The sequence below is a fragment of the Cetorhinus maximus genome, chromosome 20, assembly GCF_964194155.1.
Source record: "Cetorhinus maximus chromosome 20, sCetMax3.hap1.1, whole genome shotgun sequence".
In the NCBI taxonomy this organism is placed as follows: Eukaryota; Metazoa; Chordata; class Chondrichthyes; order Lamniformes; family Cetorhinidae; genus Cetorhinus; species Cetorhinus maximus.
This window is the reverse complement of record NC_135898.1, coordinates 24721358-24742473: the sequence shown is the minus strand read 5'-3', so window position 1 is coordinate 24742473 and position 21116 is coordinate 24721358. Positions and strand designations below refer to the sequence as shown.

The 21116-nt window shown below is 44.7% G+C and overlaps 1 protein-coding gene across 1 annotated transcript; it reads right to left on the bottom strand.

Moving 5' to 3' along the window:
* Positions 1-1100: 1100 nt before the first annotated feature.
* Positions 1101-14178, bottom strand: LOC144694975 (transcriptional regulator protein Pur-beta-like). Its single transcript, XM_078565796.1, is given in 2 exon segments — positions 1101-13434; positions 13436-14178. Coding segments are annotated over 2 exon segments (894 nt in total). The 5' UTR covers positions 14164-14178; the 3' UTR covers positions 1101-13268.
* Between the last annotated feature and the right edge of the window lie 6938 nt (positions 14179-21116).

Genomic DNA, 21116 nt, shown 5'->3' with positions numbered 1-21116 from the left:
AAGTTCAGCTTTGTTAAACTATGATGTTTTTAAAAGGCGCAACTAGGTTCCCAATTTTCCCCAGAATTGCACAAAGGGCAGAGAATATTCAGCACTGTAGCACAGATAGTGCAGGTGGCAGATTAGTGACTGCAAAGGCAGCAGGTTCAGCAGTACACAAGCCTCTATTAATGCTGCTTGTCTAAGCTCCTGTACCTACAACAGATCATCCAGCAACCCTCCTAAGGCATTTTATCCCTGACAACAGTTAACTAAAAAGCCCAATGGACACTGATGCAACTGACAGCCACAGTGCAGTACACCATCCCTGGGCTGTAAATGTAAATCATGAGAACTCTACCACCTAGGGCAGGGGCAGCAGACACATGGGAACATCACCATCTGAAAACTCCCCTCCAAGCCACATGCCATCCTGACTTGGAAATATATCGCCATTCCTTCACTGTTGCTGGGTCAAAATCCTGGAACTCCCTCCCTAACAGCACTGTGGGTGTACCTACACCACGTGGACTGCGGCAGTTCAAGGTGGTGGTGAGGTTCTCAAGGGCAATTACGGATGGGGAACAAGTGCTAGCCTAGCCAGTGATGCTCACATCCCATGAATGAATGAAAAAAGCTACACGCCCCAGCACTAACTTTGTGCACTGGAGCATGCGGTATATTATGGAAATGATGTACAGCTGAAGAAGATAAAACTATCTTTTCGAAAAGCAAACATTGCTGGGAGAATTGTATGGTGGATAAACAGTTGAAGCTGTGTCTCAATGGGTAGCATTCATACACCCGAGTCACAAGGTTGTAAGTTTAAGTCCCAATCCAGGACTTGGGCCTAGAAATCTAGGCTGACCGTTCAGTGCCAGTACTGAGGCAGGACTGCACCGTTGGAGGTGCTGTGTTTGGAATGAAACATTAAACCAAGGTCCTGCTGTCTGCCCACTCAGCTAACAGAAAAGCTCCCATGGCACTATTTTGAAGGGCGGCTAAGTTTTCCCCAGTGACATGGCCAATATTTATCTATCAATCTACATCCCCAAAAACAGATTATTTATTTACACATTCGAACAGTCATTTGGAAGTGAAAGCCAGATAGATGCCAGAGCCTGGGAACACTGATAGCTTTTTATTTTTAGTACTTAAGTGTGAGCAAGGAAACAATGCAAAATATTTCAGAGTTAAAGTAAATTAATTCCATTTTATTTCAGAAATATCACCCATATTGCTCAATTAAAAAAATCACGATATTATGATTAGTAACCCTGACAAAGGTACAAAGGGTATTTGCCATCCAGATATGGGGCCCTACATTCAAAGCTCCTGGAACCCCACTCCTGTAACTGTACCTGGGCAAGACATTGATATCTCCAAGGGGGAAGGCGAATTCTTTAAATATGTTACTGGTGTAAATGCATTGAGTCAAAGAATCCTCTCTGAAAACGCAAGTGTTTTATTTGGCATGCTGCACCCAGTATTTCCTTCAGAGGGACAGTGAAAGCAGGCAGAGAAACTCAGAATCAGCAGAGGTAGCTGCACACAGCCATGTTACACTCAGACACACTCGCTGCTAGAGGCAGACCAGGCTCCAGCGTTTTTGTCATAGCACAGTGCTAAATATAGAAAATGCAGCTCCACTTTTTCAGCTGCTTGTGAATGGCTGTGCTTAACGTTCATCTAATTAACAGCAGCCCTGCTGATGGGAACAAACACAGCCGTGGCATTACAGCGAAGATTTTATCTTTTTATTTAGATATCACTCTGAAGCGAGGAGCCTCCTGCTAATTGAGAATTGAAATTGCCCAAATGCAGAGCTGTATTTACAGCTTGCCCCTCAGATTGATGCTTGTTGGCTTCTCATTTCAGCTTTTAGCACTCCTCTGCCCTCCTTGTTTAGCAGCCTAATCCAGGACATGGTGCGCCGCTTCAGAATTAAGCTATCAGCAACCAGAAATCTGCATTTTAACCATTAAAATGTAACTGTAACCTGCCCTCGATCTCTGTAATCGTCGAATGTTGGTGTTTACAGCTCATCAGCTTTAAACATAAGGATGAACAAACTTCAACGTCTGCAAAATTATTAAGGGTAGCTGAGGCATTAGACTAATATCCAACCCTGTCTGCAATCCTTAACCATTCACCAAAACTAAGTCTGCTTTTTTTTTGTCAGTTTTCTCCCCTCCTGAAGGTGCTGCCCTTCCATGATTTGGTGGAAGCAGCCACTCAGTATCTCACCCACGTGACCACGCTGCCTGACCCTCCACAGTGAAGGCAAGCAGCGTATTCCACCCCAAGGCGAAATCACACCCAAACTCACCTCTCTCCTCATCCTCCCACAAAAACACACTTTCAAGTCACTACGTAGGAATTAGATGTTGGTGTGGCCAATTGTAGCACTCCAATTGAGACTGGCTCAGGGGAAACCAGGGGTGAACCAGACCTGTGTTTTTTTGGCTCAGTGGCACTCCGGGCAGTGGATAAATCAACTAGGCCAGCAAGGCGCTGCCCTTCAACTTTCTGAAGTACCACGTTTAAGGGGCCGGCGATGTCATTTACATTTTGAGACGTGAGAACTGAGAGCAGGCCGCAATTGAATGTTTTAGCACAAACTGAAAAGGGAAATCTCCTGAAGAAATCCCCTATAAAAGCTTGAATTAACCAGTTTTAGCAGCTCGATTTGGCCTATATGCACATTGTATTTTTTCATCTATAAAGACTGCACCAAACCAGTTATTTTTTTGCTGTCATCTATAAAATGCAGCTCTCCCCTTCTCCAGGCTTTGCTGCAGGCTGATAGTGAGATTAGGTACAAACAATATATATGATTAATAAATAGCAACTTGTGGCATATTAGATGAAAGTTGCATTTGTGGGCCTTCAATTTTGTAGAATCCAGAATCTACGTGACACTGCGCTATCTGTTCCCTCAATTTGATGCAACACCAAGTAGAGATGGAAGAAGTACATGTATTGCTATGGGGATCTGAGCGATTGAACAATGCAAGTGTCTTAATCTTCAGGGACCACTTAGATGCCTCCTGGGGAGCCTCACAAGCCACTTACTTTAAAATAATGCTCCCCATTGATTGCATATGTGTTGAGCCATTTCTACCAACAGGTTTGGCTTAAAATATTTATCCACCAGTTAGGCAACAGCATTAAAGAACAACTCTTTTTACAGGCTCCAGCCTCGCATCATTTAGACAGGACCAGTGAGTGAGAAGCAGAAGTGCACATACAGGACTTTGGTGCCTGGACTAGGCAGGCCAGACCACAGTTTGGACACCCCAGGCCAGTTGGCATGACAGACACGTTCTTGCGAACCTGCTGATATCGCCATTTCACACAGAAAGAATACTTATTGTACAGAAAAGCCACAAATCTCCCGCCAACCACTCTGTGATCAGTGCATGAATATGAGGCTCCTGCATTGCGTTCAGGCAGTGGATTCAAAGGAACACAAACTTTGGATGATGGTCATATCGGAGATGACTAATTCAGTATTACTTCATTAAGTGCCAAGCCAAGTTGAGAGAGGTGTGTGTGGTAAACTAATGGTGAATTTGATAGGGCGTCCCATACAGGCACATCATCACCAAGCCCAATGAAATGGCTTTAGCATAACGCTCGCTTAAAATGAAACATTTCCTTTGCAATGCCGGTTTTATTAGTAACAAATAAAGGTGGATCATTGTTAACAAAAACTTGAGTTAGAGAATAAATACTGCACACTGTTCAACAGGCAGCACTCATTTACACCAGCGTGCAAACTCAGAATTAATATCTGTGCACTCCCCATGCAACGTCATGCACAATACGCTTCAGATACACTTTACAAACAGCAAGTCACTGCTCATTTTAGGATTTTCTTTAATGAGGCAACACATTAAAACCACAGCAGGAAAAGTATTTTTTTGTTTTGGAAAGTCACAGGCTTAATTTGGTAGCACTCACTCCTTTACTTTAAACCCATTGTAACAAAAAGAGCACAATAAGTGAAGACCTGATATCAGTATCAGAATTGGTCAAAATTGTCATCTAAAGCGATATGGGATCTTACTCCCACTTCAGGAGGGAGGAATAAAATGGGACTCAATTTTTAAAACCACATGGGTTTTGTTTAAATAAGCAGCACTTGTTAAACAAGGGCATCTTTGCAAAGGCCAAACCACTCAAGCTAGCTGTGCCACCTCCCACCAAAGTTGCTCAGACTGCTGCTGCCCTGGTCTACTGGACCCCTGTGCAGTATGGTCGTGGATCGCTGCACTGTGCTAAATTTTGAGACCAAGGGTAGTCCCTTGTAGGTTTATTCTCTTGCAAGTCTCAAAAATGCAGTGATACTTTTTTTATATGCTTCATTTTAAGTGGAATATAATATATTTTACTTTGCACAAATTCAAAAATGCTCCATGTAAAAAAATAAAGATTTGTTTGGAAAGACAGGCTCGTACGTCAGGACTTTTTCTATCTCCCATTATAAACGATGCCTACTCACTTGCACACCTGAGTTACCCTACCTGGGGGCAATTCTATTTTAATCTGCCCTCTTGTGCTCTTATTGTTTGTCTGTGCACAGATGCGTTAACTGGCATAACGCATTCTTTGAGTCACCCTGCAAACAAAGGCAGGGTGCATGGTAGGCGGCACACGGGAGGGACGCAACACTAAAACGAGCTATATTAAAGTGCAAGGCGCTCAATGCTAGTCAGAGAATAGCTGCTTCCAACTCATCTGAGGGTTGTCAAATTAGTGTTTGAAAAAATTCCTGCAGTCAGGAGGAGCCTGTTAATTGTGTTAATTGGGGTAGGGGAGGGCATAAACATTGTCAGGTGAAAATGTTTCGCAGTCTGTCAGTAGGTTCTTTTTCCCCACTTCTGTTGTAAATACAATTTGACGCTCAAACGAGAAAAATAAGTGGACAGTCAGTGACACCGCAGCCAGATCTTGCTGACTGCCCAATCGATTTGAAGGTCCATCAAACTGCATTTAGCACAGAACACGAGTCTGGAAAATTCCCATTTTGTTACTCAAATGACTTACATTAGCTGCAGTTTTTTCCAAAGTGATGTATGTGCCAAATTCAAGGAAGAGGAAAACTTAATTCCACAAGCCCTTCTCCCTCCCCTCCCCATGGTTGTGTTGCACCAGGCTTCTGTTCATGCTTACAGTCATACTAGAGTAAGTTACCACACTATGAACAGCAAATCCAGAAATACTTATGCCAATGCAGCAATCTCTTTACATTAAGCTGAAGTGGGTGCAAGAACTAAGCGACTGACAGAAAGAAAGATGCCATATTACTCCTCTATGCATCCAAGCTTTATGGAAGCCTAATTTCCCATTCAGCACAGTAGGCACTTCAAACATTACAAGCAAACATAACATGGGGTTGATTAGAATTCAAAAGGCAGTTTAAAGTTTTCTTGAAATAATTTGCACACAGAATCTTTTATAGTAACTAGCGTTTTTTTTGATAAATGCCCATTCTAAAGGTCAAGTAAAAAGCTTTGCTTCTTTCAGTTTTTAAAAAAAGGTGTTTAAAAAAAATTAGTCAAATAATTGCGGCAACCATCAGAAAAATGATCAAACTCAATCGTGTGAACAGCAAACATGAATTTATCTGACTGACCTCAAGGCCAAATGCAACATGATGCTCTGACACATTTTAATCGTGAAAAAGCCCACCAAGACCCAGGTGAAGGAAGTCTGTATAACGTTTTGAAAAGACCGTGTCCTGAAACTATGAAGTGACAATCGAGTGGTTTGGCTGCACAGTGTCTGAACTCTAACACGCAACAATAACTACCTTCGTGAATTTTGAGCAATTCTCAGCCATTTAAAAAAATTTGTTTTCTGTCCTTGGGCATCCCAACCTTTTCTGCTTAAGACACTCACTCAAGTTAACTATGCACCTCAAGAACCCTCCTGCTTTCTCTCAATTCCCCATTTCTCCTACATTAATCCAAGCAGTGAACGTTAACAGTATATTAAGCTACGATGGATGTGACAGCAAATCCCTACTTAATGTCTATAGGCCATTCACTTCCAGACATCACTGGACAGAGAGCTGGAGTGGGAACCTTAGGTGACTTTTCCCCACCAAAGCCCTAGGCACCAAATTCATTTCAAACATTGTCCCAACTGAAATCACCTCAATGAGCCAACACCACCAATTCAATCTGTACTTGAACAGTTAAACCGTTTGAATAAAATAAACATTAAGCACTGAATCGCTACAGGATAACATACCAGAGCTAGGCTGAGAGTCTAGACACTTTGGAATCATACTGTCCAAAGGATAAGCTCTCATCACATGACCAGCTCATAGAGACCCAGAGATAGAGTACAAGTACAGCAAAACACTTGTGGCACTTCTACAGTGATACCCTCGCTCCTAGAGTACCAATGAGTAATGGGCAGATACGAAAATGCGGAAACAAAAAGCCAAACTTGCTGACAGACCATCAAAATTAGCAACTCACTTTGAAAAGGGCTGAATGTTTTTCCCCCCCACCTGAACATCAAATCGTCAGAAAAGCAGGCAATACCGTTCCTCTTTTTTTTGGAAAAAAAACGAGGGTTTTCAATCATCACTGTCCGGTTTATTCTCACCAATTTTTTTCTCTCCAAAAGCTATACTCAATCTTTTTCCTTGACCTTTAAGCACACGGACCATTGATACAGTGTCACGCATGGATCAGAAGTGGGTAACAAACTCAAATTTCTTTAAAAATCTATTATATATAAAAGACTCACAGTACATATTTAACTATATTATGTAAATATTCATCATTTGTTTTGTCACCAAGCAACTACTGACTTCTCACAAATCTTGCCATTAATTTAACTGCATATCAGTCTGAGCTTAATGTACATGGCAAAAACAATACAAGCAGATGCGACTGTACATTTTTTTCAAGTGGAATACAACAGAAATCAGAGAGGTAGCTAGGCACACAGCTTTAGAAAACCAAGTCAGGTGGGTTAGCTCAAGAAAACTGGGAATGCCATGGTACGCCAGCATGGCATTAGATGACCCGGAGCCTTGAATTGTACTGACTATGTTTAAAGGTTGAAATGGTTTCTGGCCACGCTGTGCTAACAGGTAACAGCGTTACCTGATCTGGTTACATGACTAACATGCCCCTCCCTTCCTAGCAGTGTCACTCGCGATATTAAGATACAACCATCACTACGTGGAGTTGCTGCTCTCCAACACTGAGGACCTCTTGACCTCCTGTGTTCCTGGAGACCAGGCTCAATTTGTTTAACAATTTACTGTATGCTAACGTACAACTTGCTTTTTTTGTTGCCATATACAAGCGGATAAATGATTTAAAATGAGCTGTTCCTACTTCCGGAGGAATAGCACACTGGGTGCTTGTACCATTCAGGAATGATCCCAGCGAAGGTGGGGGTTGGGGGCAGAGAACAGGGTAGCTTACTTAATCAGCTGGTAAAAGGTGGATTGCATGTGCCCATATCAATGGGAAAATACTCCCAAGCGTTGAGGCAGTTGCTGGACTCTGGCATCCATTTTATTTTTCTATGGCAAACATGATTATGATAGATCAATGCAGCGGGCCGGAATTGGAGCACTATGCTGAGGACGGGCATCCTCAATGAGCAATCGGCAAAAACTGAGACTGTCGGATACCAGAGTCTTAACGCAGCAGCAGACAAGTGGACGAACGCCATCTTGTACGGATCGCGTACGTATCAAACTGCTGTGGGGGATGAGAGTTGACAGTTGCTAATGCACGACGAACCTTTCCAAAAGTTCAACCACTCCAACCAGAGGAGGAGACTGGGCTTCAAAACGTCGGCTTCAGGTCTTTCAGGGACTAAGCTACAGTGCTCAACTGCCATCGTCCAGTTAACAGTAGACTCACTCAAGCAGTGCAGCGTCTTGGTCCGTGCACAACGTTCTAAGGCAATTTCTCAGCGAGAAAGGCCACATAAAGCCCATCGCGACTCCCTGAAAAGATATGTGAACTTGAAAGACAAACTAGGACTGGCCTGTCGTTACCTCCCAGCAACTGTTTCCTGGAACAGTCTGGGTAGGAATCTGGGAAATGGCTGCTTGGCTCTCAGCGAGTTAGTTATCAGATATTTGAAAAGAGGGAAAAGGAGAAAGCATAAGTAGGGAGAAGTATAAAAACAAAACCAGAACATAGTAAATTGTTTCAACTGAGACACAAAGAAAAATGGCAATTTTAGTTAGTTACCAAAATAGCTAGAATAAATCAAGTCTAGTTTATATCTTTTAAGTATAGGCTACTATTTCATCATTTACACATATTCGTATCTCTCCATATGTCAAAATTCAGCATAAAACTACAAGGTTGGAACTTCACAGTCAATTTTGACAAATGTAGGAAAAAGCTTACTTCATTGTGAAATCACTGGACATCATGACATCAAACATTGCTCCACTCAGCAGCACCAATAAACTGTGCTAGTGATTACTTCTAAGGTGACCTGCCACGCCCTCAGCCTGTGGGTAGCGGTCTGCCCACTGGGCTAAGTGTCTGTGTCCTTGCTCGGCAATTACGGCAAAAAAAGGTTGAGGCATTGGGTGTACTGTCACAATGGGAGCACGGTGCTAGGAATTCCAAATCGCAGCTCCTTGCAACAGGCAGCAAAAATGGAATTAAATGCTCAGAGGTGAAAGCTGAATGGGAGTTGCGATGTTAGCATCAACCTGCCACATTTATTTCTTCACTCAAGACACCAGACCAGCCATTTCATCCTCGAAAGAAATGGAAGGATTGCTCTGCAGTCTTAATTAGAGATAATTACTGTAGCACCCGAGGTCGCAGCATGACAGAATCACCAGATAAGCCAAACCACTAGGACTAAAGAGGGGCTTCACCCTCCAAGCAGACTGATGGACGCAGGGCACTCGAGTGATTGATCGGACCAAGCTGGATAAGAACTCTCATTAAAATAAAAAAGTGAACAAAAGTGACCCATGCACCGTGCATCAGAGCATGGAAAACTATATCATTCTAATCAGAGCTATTGTCATAGCACTAGTGTGCAAAGTCCAAATTTTAATACACAGCGTACAGCTGAGCTGCACGATTGAAATGGTTAGTTTGTCACAAGATTAGCTAATATGTTCAATATTTTGCGTTATGAACTGCAATTTCATTTTATTTTGACAAATATGGGGAACATTATTAATAAAACGTTTAGGTTACAGATTTTTAACTGGTTAACTCATAATTAAAAGCAGACATCAGGGAGATCTGCAACAACTTCCATCACATTGCTGGGAGCTACTGAGGGTGTCTTGAAGCTGGAAGCCTCTCTGATCTGCTTTTGAAACCAGTTTACACTCAAAAACACGTTATCCCATGGTAAGTTACACATTAATAACCACAGGAGCCCACAAGTTTTTTTTTCGTTTTCTATACATCAGTTCTCAGTAAGAGGGCTACAGTATTTCTGAAATAGAATCAGTTAAATTGCACCTCTCTTTTCACTGCTGGATGAAGTACATGTATCTACAGAATTCACCATATTCTCTCCCTCCCACAACCCCCCCCTTCCCCAATTCATAAATTGGATTTTGAAAAGGCTTGTCTAATGTGAGACATTTATAACTTCATTCTGCTTTCTGTTTCCACACAGTTTAAGGCAAACAAATCTAATTGTTTACTTGATTGGACGTTTGGACTGTGGAAGTTCAGCTAGTTTTCTTAACCGTGCATTACACTGGCCCATATTGGAGGAGTGGGGCAAATGAGAATTGGTCAATCCTCCCCCATTATGACAATCTAACTTCCACAGTCAATCATCAAATTGGTTCTCTCTGGACTCACTTCCCTCAATAAAAGAGAAGTTTTGTATCCTTCAAACAGAACTGCCCACAGGAGTGCCTCGTGACTGGCTTGTGGATTGGCAAGCAGAACAACTTGGTCTGAAGGGTAGATGCATCAAAAAGAGTTCTGCACCCACGCACCACAGATGGCGCCTTGGTACATGGCAAGGCCAGAACAGCACTTTCAAACTATAAGAACACCAGAAAGTCGCCAGTGCCATTAGAATGCCAACTCCCTACTACAATACAATCTGGAGCATTATACGAAGGCTGAGAACTGGAATTACAACATTACCATTGCAGCACTGTGGTTCCCCCTGCTCCTGTCACAAAACTCCTAGTTTTCACTTCCAACAGTTACTGCACTCTTTTGTTTTTGAAAAAAATCAACAAGAACTTTTCCCTTCAGTTAAATCTGCATCTACTAAAACAAGGGAGGGGTTTTTCTTTCCTCCATACTTTGGCTATTTCTGTTCTTTCAGCACCTTTCACGTGAATGAACAGAACATGGAATGTCACCAAACTGGCTCGCTCGTCTGCCTTGTAAATCATTAGCCATGATGGAGGGAAGAGAAGCCAAGTGGCTCAATAACTGTTCAGCAAGCAGCGAGGCCTTAAAACGAGTCTAGATTAATCTGTATCAAATATACCCTACTACCTGTTTATAAAAAGCAGGAGGTGGTTAGAAAAAAATCCCACATTAGCAAAAGCCTTTTTAAAATTCAACAGCCACTGTGAAGAATTAAAACAAAATGTTTTCACTACAAGGCAAAACCAAAAGTGACACAAAGAATGCAAGAAACAACAGCCCTGCCGTACATGCAAGCACTCGAGTTCATTTCAAAATTGATTGAGATTAATGAGGCTATTGCACTATGCCTGTAGAAAATACTTTCTTCACTGTGGAAAACTTTCGGACCTTTCACTTTGCATACTTTCATTTTGAGTAAAGATACTTAAAACAAAAAGACAGTTGACACTTAGCACTGCATACTGGATGAGTGGATGACCTGCTGAATGCAGGGCATGTTTAACAAGTAACCAGGCTCCTGAGGAAGATAGATTACCTACTGAAGATTCTCTGGATTCCCAAACCCTCCTTATACCTAAAGCACTTCCCACTCATTTTATCCAACCAGCAGCTACTATGCTCAGAGCCAAACCATTCCCGCACATTTAGCCAGCTCCCAGCAGGCATGGAGACGGTCAGACTCAACAAGGGTGCCACTGTCCATGACATAAAGATACCATTTTTGTTGCATCACAAAGGGCAAGAAGGTGCAAACTGCCCCATCCTAATGGCAATCTAAAATCTGGACCCAGACAGCACACCCTGCTTTCTCATCTCATGAAGCCAACAGTCTAAACCAAAATATACAAAGTGTAACAGACCCAGGCCTGGCACGGGTAATCACTTACCCACCAGAATTAAAGTGATATATTTAATTATATATATTGCTCAGCAGTTTCTCCCAGGTGTCCTTGACCGCCATCTGATAAAAGCTTTACTTAGTTTCCTCTTGCAGTCAAGTTACATCAAAATACATTCAAACTGGAAGCTGTTCAGTTGCGAATGTGATGTCAAGGACCTGGCTTTGAGTCCTACGCTATGATTCACCGTCACCTTGCCCCCAACCCCACCCCCCCCACCCCAAACAACCTAAACGCAATTGGACAACACATCACAACTTTAAGAGGGAGCTTACTCATGGGAGTCAAACAGTTTAAAATAAGGAGATTTACAGAAAAAGAACTAGCGAGGGGACTGTAGTGAATGCACACAAAATGCAAAATTCTTAAAACGTGGGACAAACGTTTACAATAGTTCAAACTCATCAATAACTTGGGGTGAATAGGCAGCAAATTGCTCCATTATCAACTCTAATAGAATACTCCAGAGCTTTTGTAGGGAAAATACTGCAAAATATAATTACTGCTTCTAATAAATAAATACTTTAAAAAAAAGCCTAAATTCCTGCACAACTTAAAATGGAAAAAAACCGTAAGATCTGTCTGACCCTTTTTAAGCACCGGCTCTAGCTAGGTTAATCATTTTTTGTTCTAGTTTAGTCTGTCCAATACCTAATCATTTTGTGGACATAAATAATGTTTCTTGGGAAATGACGGCTTCGTGAAATTTTTATACAATTATTCTGTTTAAAAGCAAATGCACATTCTCAAGTCTGGAAAAGTCAGATCGTACGTCGTGAATTGCTGTTTTTAAAAAAAAAATCTATAAAGAAAAGAAACTCAAGTATTCCTTACAAGGCTCGACATGTCATTGGTTTTCCACAGTAGCACCTGGGCTAGTTACAAGCAGTCTCTACTACAGGGGTAACAAGTTCACACTAGCAGGAGCCCTGCTGATGATTTACACTGGAACAGTAATACAAGATACATGTAACACTGCCAAAAATACTGGAAAAAAAAATGCACTACAGATAACCAAAATACAAATCAAAAAGTATTACTGGCTAATGGATGAGTTGTCACCAATTTACATGCTAACCCTGGCAGTAGATATCATGTGGAACTAGCACTGTACTGCAGACTATGCTATTAAATAAGTCAAGCCTTCATAATTTTTTTCTATTTAAAAACATATTCATTTTTTACACCAGGACCAAGACAATTTTTATCAAAGATATATTTCAAATATTCAGAATGAAAACAAATTTTAAAAATGACTCTTGATTGTCCAGTATTTAAAATAATTAAAAAAAACTTCCATAAGAACTTTGTTTCATATATGAAAAGAACTTTTTTTGGAAGTGTTGCTGGCTTCAGTGACGTGATGGTGTCTCTCCAGGTAATTTCTCTCGCCAGGTTGAGGTCATATTATGTTACTTCTTCCTTTTCATTTAAGAACTTTTCTTTTTTTTGTCACACCACCAAATTTTTTTTAAAAACTGAATTGATAGTTCAGTGATAACGACGCTTTTCCACAAATAACAGTGTGTATTTTGCCAACAAACTGTTTATCTTCAAGAAGAAATTGCCCCTTTTTTTGCTGTTGATCTGTTGATGGTGCTTGCTTCCACATGTATGCACCGACACACATTTGTTTGCAAGCTGTTGTTTTCTCCTCCAGAAGAAGATGCATTTCACTGATGGAACTGTTTCCCAAAAAATACTATTCAAAACTTCTTATATATTTTTTTATTAAAAAAAACCTCAAGTATGCTTTGTGTTCTTCTTTGCAAGATCCAATTTTTTTTTCCCTGGAAGATTTTTAAATTTTGAAACGTCCTCTTTTGACAATCGACATACCAAATTTGACTTTGACATTTTTTTTTGAGGTTGGGGGGTGGGGTGATGGGGGTGGGGTGTTGGAAAACTTCTCTCTCAATCGACACAATTTGCTCTTCTTATTTTCTTTTTTTTTTCAAAAAAATTCCCCAATTTGGTTTGGTTTTTCCTCTCCTCTTCCCGGCCCCTCTTGGCTGCTTCAATCGTCGTCCACGTCTTCCCCATCTGACTCGTCAGCTCGCCTCTCGAAGAGCATCTTGTCCCGGTGCTTGTCCTGGATTTCCTTCATCTCCTCCGCGTACTTGGTGAAGGCGCTGCCGAACTTGGACCAGGCCTTATAGGGGATGGTGATGGAGTTCCTGTACCACCTCGCTCACCCGCATGAAGACGCCGTACTTGTTGGAGCCCACGTCGAAGAAGAAGCGCTTGCTGTCCACGGTGATGGAGGTGCCCTCGGGCAGCTCGGCCTGGCCGCACGGCTCGTCCTCCACGCCGTAGTCGTCGATGAGCTTGGCCAGCGCGTCCCGGAACTCGATGAGGCCCTGGGCTGGCAGGGCGATGGTCTGGCCCTGGCTGCCGCCCAGGCCCGGGCCCCGGTTCAGGGTCTGGCGGATCCGCAGGAAGCGGCCCCGCTGGTTCTCCTTCAGGTCCATGTAGTACTTGCGGTTCTCCCGCACTAGGAACTCGCTCTTGAGCGCCCGCCGCGGCTCCTCGGCGCCCAGGCCGCCCGCCGAGTCCGACTCCGAGGGCCCGAGCTGCGCGTAGTGCTCGATGAAGTCGCCCAGGTAGTCGCGGAACTCGGCCGCCACCGCCATGGAAAGGGTCAGGCGGCTCTTGTTGCCGCCGGCGCCCACCTCGGCGATCTTGATGAAGCGGCCCTTGGCGTTCTGCTTGACATCCAAGTAGAAGCGCTTGTTCTGGATGTCCACCCGCTTGGAGGCCAGCTCCTGGGTCTCCTGCTGCTGCTGCTGCAGCGGCGGCGCCAGCAGGCCGCCCCCTCCTCCGCCTCCACCGCCCCCTCCGCTGCCGCCTCCTCCTCCACCGCCACTGCCACCCCCGCCGCCTCGCTCGCTCCCGCTGTCGCCCTCCGCCATCTTAGCCGCCAGCCTTTCCCTCTCCGCCCAAGCGGCGCCCCGGCCTCGCGAGATCAGGATGGGGGGGGGGGGGGGGGGGGGGGGGAGGGGGCGGGGCGGGGGGGGGGGAAGAGGTGCGGCGGGGACGCGCACGCAGCCGCGCAGGGGAGGGACACACATACAACACGAGCGAGCACGCGTCGTCCGTAACGGGAGCGCGCCCCCTCTCCCAGACATACGCACGTCACTCGCGCACGCCCTCCCCTAACCGTCACCCACGCTCGCTCCTCCGACGCACGCTCTCCCACGCACGCACCGCCCCCCGTCAGTCACGCATGCACGCCCTCCCTCCCTCCCTCCCCCCCCCCCCCCCCCCGTCAGCCGCGCACTCACGCCCTCCCTCCCCCCCGTCAGGCGCGCACTCCCCCTCCCCCTTCCCTCAGCCATCCGGGTACTCCCCCTCCCCTCAGCCATCCCACCGAGGCGTCCCTCATTTTACCCGCCCCACGCGAGGCTCCCCCCCCTTCACGTCACCCCGCCCCACGCGAGGCTCCCCCCCTCACGTCACCCGCCCCTCGTGACGTCCCCGCATTACGTCAGCGCGCTGCGGTTGCGCCAGCCTCCGGGCAACAGCAAGAGGCCCTTCAGCCCCCCCTCAGTCCTGTCCCTTCCCAAGCAAACCGATCATCAGGGCTGATCTCCCAGCTCTATTTCCCTCATTACATACAACTCTTTTTCTGGTACATCGATGATTGCTTCGGTGCTGCTTCATGCTCTCGTCGGGACCTGGAAACATTTATTAATTTTGCTTCCAATCTCCACCCCTCCATCATTTTCACATGGTCCATCTCTGACACTTCCCTTCCCTTCCTTGACCTCTCTGTCTCAATTTCTGATGATAGACTGTCCACCAATATCCATTACAAGCCTACCGACTCCCACAGCTACCTCGACTACAGCTCCTCACACCCCGCTTCCTGTAAGGACTCCATCCCATTCTCTCAGTTCCTTCGCCTCCGTCGCATCTGTTCTGATGATGCCACCTTCAAAAACAGCTCCTCTGACATGTCCTCCTTCTTTCTTAACCAAGGTTTTCCACCCACGGTCGTTGACAGGGCCCTCAACCGTGTCCGGCCCATCTCCCGCGCATCCGCCCTCACGCCTTCTCCTCCCAGAACCATAATAGGGTCCCCCTTGTCCTCACTTCTCACCCCACCAGCCTCTGCGTTCAAAGGATCATCCTCCGCCATTTCCGCCAACTCCAACATGATGCCACCACCAAACACATCTTCCCTTCACCCCCTCTGGCGGCATTCCGTAGGGATCGTTCCCTCCGGGACACCCTGGTCCACTCCTCCATCACCCCCTACTCCTCAACCCCCTCCTACGGCACCTCCCCATGCAAACGCAAGATATGCAACACCTGCCCCTTCACTTCCTCTCTCCTCACCGTCCAAGGGCCCAAACACTCCTTTCAAGTGAAGCAGCATTTCACTTGCATTTCTTTCAACTTAGTCTACTGCATTCGTTGCTCCCAATGCGGTTTCCTCTACATTGGAGAGACCAAACGCAGACTGGGTGACCGCTTTGCAGAACACCTTCGGTCTGTCCGCAAGCATCACCCAGACTTCCCTGTCGCTTGCCATTTTAATACTCCACCCTGCTCTCTTGCCCACATGTCTGTCCTTGGCTTGCTGCATTGTTCCAGTGAAGCTCAACGCAAACTGGAGGAACAGCACCTCATCTTCCGACTAGGCACTTTACAGCCTTCCGGACTGAATATTGAGTTCAACAATTTTAGATCTTAAATTCCCTCCTCCATCCCCACCCCCTTTCCGTTTCTTCCCCCTCCTTGTTTTTTCCAATAATTTATATAGATTTTTCTTTCCCACCTATTTCCATTATTTTTAATGTATTCCACCGATCATTTATCTATACCTTTTATGCCCTTTTAGTCTTATTTCACCCCACCCCCACTAGAGCTACCTTGCTTGTCCTGCTATCCATTCTTAATTAGCACATTCTTTTAGATAATATCACCACCTTCAACACCTCTTTGTTCTTTTGTCCGTGACATCTTTTGATTATCTCCTTCTATCACTGCTTGCTTGTCCCAACAACCACCGCCCCCCCTTCTCTCTCACCTCCCCCTTAAACCAGCTTATATTTCACCCCTCTCCTATTTTTACTTAGTTCTGTTGAAGGGGCATGAGCACTCGAAACGTCAACTGTACTCTTCTCCGCCGATGCTGCCAGACCTGCTGAGTTTTTCCAGGCATTTTTTGTTTTTTGATTTCTATTTCCCTCTTTACCTTTGGTACAAATGTCTGTCAGTCCCAGGTTTAAAATGAGCAATTTGACATCTTGTTAGTTAGGATTTTTCACAAGGTGGATTTGGCCAGTGCATCAAAATCCAAGGGCAAGTTGCATCCGAAACAGGCTCAATGGCAGGGCGAGAAAGGTAAAAGCAAAACACTCTGGATGCTGGAAACCTGAAACAAAAACAAAAATTGCTGGAAAAACTCAGCAGGTCTGACAGCGTCTGTGGAGAGAAAGACAGAGTTAATGTTTCGAGTCCATGTGACTCTTCATCAGTTCTGAAGAACTCGAAACGCCAACTCAGTCTTTCTCTCCACAGATGCTGTCAGACCCAGAAAGGTAAACGCTGGTTGAGTGTTCTTGTGGCTGTTTGGAATGGGATTTCGCAGGCCGCAATCTGGCTCCCTTCCAATCCAATGACTTAGACTTAGTGTGGAGGGTAGGATAAAGAAGGTTGCCGATGGTATGAAAATTGACGTTGTGGCTGATAGCTTCCTTCCTTACTATCATCATAGAACGCTTACTGCACAGGAGGAGGCTGTTTGGCTTGTCGTGGCTGTGCCACCTATCTGCAAGAGCAACACGCCTCGAATTCTAGCGGTATGGGAAGATTGGACAGGCTCGGGTTGCCTTCTTTGGAACACGGGAGGCCGAGGGGAGATTTAATTGAAACGTATAAAAATCTGGTGGGCTGAGGTAGAGCGGATAGGAAGGACCTGTTTTCCCTTAGCAGAGAGCTCAACATCCAGAGGGCAGGGTTGGAGACACTGCAGAGGGTGGGGGCAAAGTGAAGTGCCACTAGTGGAAAGGTGTCTCCACAGCAGCCACTGGACTCAGGATAGGCTTCTTCAGATGCTTGTTGCAGTGGATGCTTCATCTGGCTATGGGGATCAATACTTTCAGAGTTTGCCTCCTCCAGTGAACAAAAGAAGTAGCAGCAGGAGTTTGGCCCCTCGAGCCTGCCCTGCCATTCAATAAGGTCATGGCTGATCCGATCATGGCCTTAACTCCACTTTCCTGCCTGTCCCCATAACCCTTGACCCCTTTGTCGATCAAAAATCTGCTTAACTCAGCCTTGACTATATTCAATGACCCAGCCTCACTGCTCTCTGGGAAAGAGAGTTCCACAGACTAACGACCCTCTGAGAGAAGAAATTCCTCCTCATCACATCTTAAATAGAAGACCCCTTGTTCTGAAACTGAGCTCCCTAGTTCTAGATTCCCGCACAAGAGGAAACATCCTCTCAGTGTCTACCCTACCAGAATCGTATATGTTTCAATAAGATCATGTCTCATTCTTCTGAACTCCAATGAGTATAGGTCCAACCTGCTCAACCTTTCCTCATAAGACAACCCCTTCGTCCCAGGAATCAGCCTAGTGAACATTCTCTGAAGTGCTTCCGATGCAAGTATATCTCTCCTTAAATAAGGAGACCAAAACTGTATGCAGTACTCTAGGTGTGTTCTTACCAACTGCCTGTATAGTTGTAGCAAGACTTCCCTAATTTTATACTCCATCCCCCTTGCAATAAAGGCCATCATTCCATTTGCCTTCCTAATCACTTGCTGCATCTGCAAACTAATTTTTTTGTGATTCATGTACTAGGACACCAAGATCCCTCTGTACTAGAATTCTGCAGTCTCTCTCCATTTAAATAACATTCTGCTCTTCTGTTCTTCTCACATTATACTCCATCTGTCAAATTTTTTCCCATCGCTTAACCTGTTTATCTGTGCTGGAGGAGGGTGCACTGGAATGAAGTGGTGCAGCATTCTGAGTCAGCTTTGGGCTCCCCTAAGCTTTCTAGTGGACCAGGAGCCATCGCCTCTTCCTCATCTGCTACGGTGGGACAGGATTTAAGTGAGACCACTGTCCCTTCAGATCAGCCCTGGTGCCTTCCCTGGACCAAGGTGTGTGATGTTCCACACCTGCCTCCCCATTAGCTGCGCTGCCATGACCTATGCAGTGTCCATGGCTTCCTCCTCATCCTTCATCGCCATGGCGATGAATGGCGTCTAGGTCTCATGCATTGGCGCTCCCTGGCACCCTGGGCATGCTTCTCCTGCAAGCACACACTGCCCTGCTTGCCTCATGGCCCACCTGAGCTGGTCACTCTGAGGCACCATAAACATGTGAACATGTGGCACCATGTTGCTGGCATGGCTATCTGAATGTATGTTCATTTACCACCAATCATGGGAGTCGGGTGGGTGTGAACTGGGCGCCTCAATTTTGGTGCCAGACATGGGTCCACTACCTGGCTTTACATCTCATGGTGACCTTTTGATTCATGCTGGGCTTCCGGTTTACTATTCAAAACGCCACTCACCTTTTCAGACTGCACCAGGGCATTAAATCTCTTCTAATGCGGGATCCACCTCCCTGCAACCACCCCTTGGCGACTGACTGTCTCAGCGACCTCGCAGCCATGCCTTCCCCATTAGGCCTCCATCCTCTCATCTGGAAACAAGGCATCTCTCCTTTAATTGCTGCTCGCTTGAGCGTCTCCAGGGAAGTGTGGTGAGACCACATCCGGAGTACTGTATACAGTACTGGTCCCCTTATTTAAGGAAGGATGTAAATGCATTGGAAGCAGTTCAGAGAAGCTTTACTAGGCTAATAGCTAGACTGGGTGAGTTGTCTTATGAGGAAAGGTTGGAAGGTTAGGCGTATATCCGCTGGAGTTTAGAAGAGTAAGAGGCGACTTGATTGAAACATGTAAGATACTAAGGGGTCTTGACAGGGTGGATGCAGAAAGAATGTTTCCTCTTGTGGGAGAATCTAGAACTAGGGGTCACTGTTTAAAAATAAGGGGTCGCCCATTTAAGATGGAGATGAGGAGAATTTTTTTCTCTCAGAAGGTAGTGAGTCTTTGGAATTCTCTCCCTCAAAAGGCGGTGAAAGCAGAGTCTTTGAATATTTTTAAGGCAGAGCGAGATAGATTCTTGATTAACAAGAGGGTGAAAGGTTATCGGGGGTAGGTGGGAATGTGGGGTTGAGGTTACATTCAGATCAGCAGCAACTCCAGCAAGATTTGGATATGAAGATCAGTTTCGAGGTCCATGCTGGAGAAAAATCAAAGAGGTATAAAAAAGCCTGTGTGGGTTTTTTGTTCATTTTCCATGAACACTTATGCTTATTAACTGTGAGAACATTGGAGATGGGAGAAAGGCTTTTTGGCTGGCAGTTAAGAATTATCTAACTGGACAACAGAGAGTCTTTTCACATGCCAATTGGCATGAGGTGGTAGTACTCAGTATGGGCAGCTAACCATGGGGGTGGTTCATGCATTGAAACGTCCAGGAATATATTCAACCAGAACTGGCAACCTTAGTCAGCAGGACTGAGTATAGCAGAGCAAATTGTACTATGCCCTGATGTCTTTTGTCATCCAGGTGTTATCCACTTGAGGCAAACTCGACTGAGTTTTGTTTTTATTTCCTTCACATAGCTGCCCCTCCGCTGCTGCCTGTTGGGGGTGCTGTGTAATGAGGCAGGCTTAATAAATGATTTCACCCTAGGAAACAGTGACCATAACATGGTAGGAGTTAGCATTCAGTCTGAGAGTGAGAAACTTGGGCCGGAATCTACTGTGCTAAACTTAAATAAGGGTAATTACAAAGGAATGAGGGCAGAGTTGGCTGGAGTGGACTGGGAAAGGAGTTTAGCAAAAAAGACAGTTGATGAACAATGGCAGACATTTAAGAAAATAGTTAATGACTCACAATAGAGATATATCCCAGTGAGGAAGAAGGATTCTAGGAAGGGAATAAACCAACCATGGTTAACCAAGGAAGTTAAGGATAGTATCAAATTGAAAAAAAAACATACAATGTGGCAAAGATTAGTGGTAAGCCAGAGGATTGGGAAAGTTTAAAAAACCGATAGTAGATGACCAAAAAAAAATGCAGAGTGAGAAAATAAACTTTGAGGGTAAACTAGCAAGTAATGTAAAAATGGACAGTAAGAGCTTCTTTAAATATATAAAAAGGAAGAGAGAAGCTAAAGTCAATATAGGCCCCATAAAGAATGAGGCTGGAGAAATAATAATAATGAGCCAGGAAATGGCAGAGGAGTTGAATAAATACTTTACATCAGTCTTCACGGTAGAAGACACTAATAACATTCCTAAAATACTAAATAATCAAGGGGCAAAAGGAGGGGAGGAAATAAATACAATAACTATCACGAGAGAAAAAGTACTAGGGAAACTAATAGGGCTAAAGGCTGATAAGTCCCCTGGATCCTAGGATATTAAAAGAAGTAGCTAAGAGATAGCGAATGCACTGGTAGTAATCTTCCAAGAATCCCTAGATTCTGGAGAAGTCCCAGAGGATTGGAAAACTGCCAATGTAACACTCTTATTCAAAAAGGGAGGGAGAGAAAAACAGGTAACTATAGGCCAGTTAGCTTAACATCCGTCATTGGAAAATGTTAGAGTCTATTATAAAGGATGTAATAGCAGAGCATTTAGAAATGCATAGTATAATCAGGCAGAGTCAGGGAAATCATGCCTGACAAATTTATTAGAATTCTTTGAGGAGGTAACAAGCAGGATAGATAAAGGGAAACCAGTAGATGTAATATATTTGGATTTCCAAAAGGCGTTCAATAAGGTACCGCACATAAGGCTACTTAATAAGATAAGAGCTCA